Below are 1,830 nucleotides of genomic sequence, written 5' to 3'. Positions count from 1 at the left end.
CACAGCACCAGTATGGCACCAGAAAACCCCCACTGTGAATGGGTTCAGCTTCAAAAGGCAAAAAAAAAAAACATCCATTGTGTATATATCTGCAAAACTGACCTTGCAGATCTCACAAATAATACATATTCAAAAAGGAACCAGCCCAACCTTATCATACTAAATTTGTAACAGACTGGTCACATGCAATCATGCAGTTTTACAGACAGGCTTACATCCTAATCATAGACCAGTAACAGACAGGTGTAAGATTTACCAAACGCTTGAATTATAGATCCTTCACTTCTACTCCCATGAGCTATGATATAAAAAAAAAAATCCAAATATTAAAATTCCCAACCTAAAAATCTCAACACCCTCCACCTTTCCTCCTTGCATTCCTACATTGCCGAAACAACAATACCCACAAACGCCCCTGCCACACCTCCCCCCCACACAATCCGGTGCCAAATACCCCGTAGCCCAGAGGACGTGGGCGCGACAAGCCTCTGCCATAGGCCTACCCAAGGGGAGCAGAGCCACTCCCCAAAAGGAAAGTCCTGCTCCTCGCTCGCTCGCACGTTAAAACGGTCTGGGTAGGCATAAAGGCTACTGGGACTGTGATCTCTTGGTCCAGGCCGTGTCTGGGTACTTACTCTCCGCTCGGAGCGCGTTTCCCCCCGTCTCTTTCGAATGGGTTGGGATTTTTAACAATGTATGCACGATTTGACAGGAGACGTTGGAGCCGAGAGACACTGCCGGTACTTCAACCTCGCCCCACGCCCTTATTTCGCTAGACACGCCACCGTTCGCTCCCTCGCTCCCTCGCCCCGGAGATAAAGATGCCCCGCAAGCACACCAGACGATTGCCTTACCTAGAACTAGAGAGAAAAAAACGAGAAAAATAGAGTCCCTTCCGATCGGACTTCTGGACACCCGAAGAATGACAAGTGATGACCGCGATGCGCACCGCGAACGTCAAATAATCTCGAAATTCGAATATTGTTGCACTTTCCGCGGTTATGCCCCAATCTGCATGTGAGCCTTTGATGCGTATAACTCTTTGGGAAATAATACATTAGAGCAAAGACGTAAATTATCCAGGTACTTACTTCTACATGTAAATAAAGAGAATAAAAATATTAACGAATGCACATTTTCCCTCAGAGTTAAAGATGAATTACAAAAATCAATTAAAACCAATAAAAATATCCCAAAACTCGAAAATATCACCTCAAATCACCAACAGCAGAAATAACGACACGAATGAGTCATAGTATTGTCTTGGCTCGAACTCGAACGCGCCGTGTGTTTGGTGCAAGTCACTGATCAGGAAACCGGGATCGCGGTCGTCTTTTCTCTTTGATTCTGATTTTAAGCCTTCGCCATGACTTTACAGTGCCTCATTGGTGAGTTCTGGGGTTAAGCTTTACGGGTAGGAGTGAGGGTTGGTCATTGGAGGGCTGGGCGAGGAAGGATTTTGTGTTTATATAGTACGTGGGTTTGTGTGAAGTGTCATGCCATTTTGCTGCTCTTAATTTGAGGCTCTTGGCTGGGCTTATCTCCGTGTGGTCGTTTTATTTAATGGAGCTAACGTGGAAATTATATCTGAATTTAACTGCGTCTTCCTATTTTGAATAGGATCGGAGGTTTACATTTTTTTTCGGAAACTTGTGTTCATGATCCCAATTCAGTCCATGTTGAATGTATGAATATATTTTTGGTTATTTTATAGTTTCAGAGAGCCATATAACCTAGCGATTTATTATTTTTTGTGTTAATTATTCACCTTATTGTATGTGTGAATCTGTAGTTGTTTTTTTATTTTAGTTCATATAATTATGTATACGA

General features: G+C 43.2%; 2 protein-coding genes across 4 annotated transcripts in view; one reads left to right on the top strand and one right to left on the bottom strand.

Moving 5' to 3' along the window:
- Positions 1–1,004, bottom strand: part of LOC119585021 (microtubule-associated protein RP/EB family member 3-like) — a 46,883-nt gene extending 45,879 nt beyond the window's left edge. For 2 of the 3 annotated variants that reach the window (XM_037933635.1, XM_037933637.1), the window contains exon 1: positions 855–1,004. The gene's annotated coding sequence lies outside the window, so the exon portion shown is untranslated. Of the gene's footprint in view, positions 1–635; positions 812–854 lie in introns of those variants that run through there. The other variant, XM_037933638.1, reaches the window with a different exon arrangement.
- Positions 1,005–1,257: 253 nt separating this feature from the next.
- Positions 1,258–1,830, top strand: part of LOC119585020 (proteasome subunit beta type-2-like) — a 6,678-nt gene continuing 6,105 nt past the window's right edge. The window contains exon 1 of the mRNA XM_037933634.1: positions 1,258–1,388. Coding sequence (XP_037789562.1) covers positions 1,367–1,388 — 22 coding nt within the window. The 5' untranslated portion in view covers positions 1,258–1,366. The remainder of the gene's footprint in view (positions 1,389–1,830) is intronic.

This window comes from Penaeus monodon, chromosome 19 (assembly GCF_015228065.2).
Source record: "Penaeus monodon isolate SGIC_2016 chromosome 19, NSTDA_Pmon_1, whole genome shotgun sequence".
Taxonomy (NCBI): domain Eukaryota; kingdom Metazoa; phylum Arthropoda; class Malacostraca; order Decapoda; family Penaeidae; genus Penaeus; species Penaeus monodon.
The sequence above is the reverse complement of the archived record's forward strand: the minus strand, read 5'-3'. Positions and strand labels throughout refer to the sequence as shown.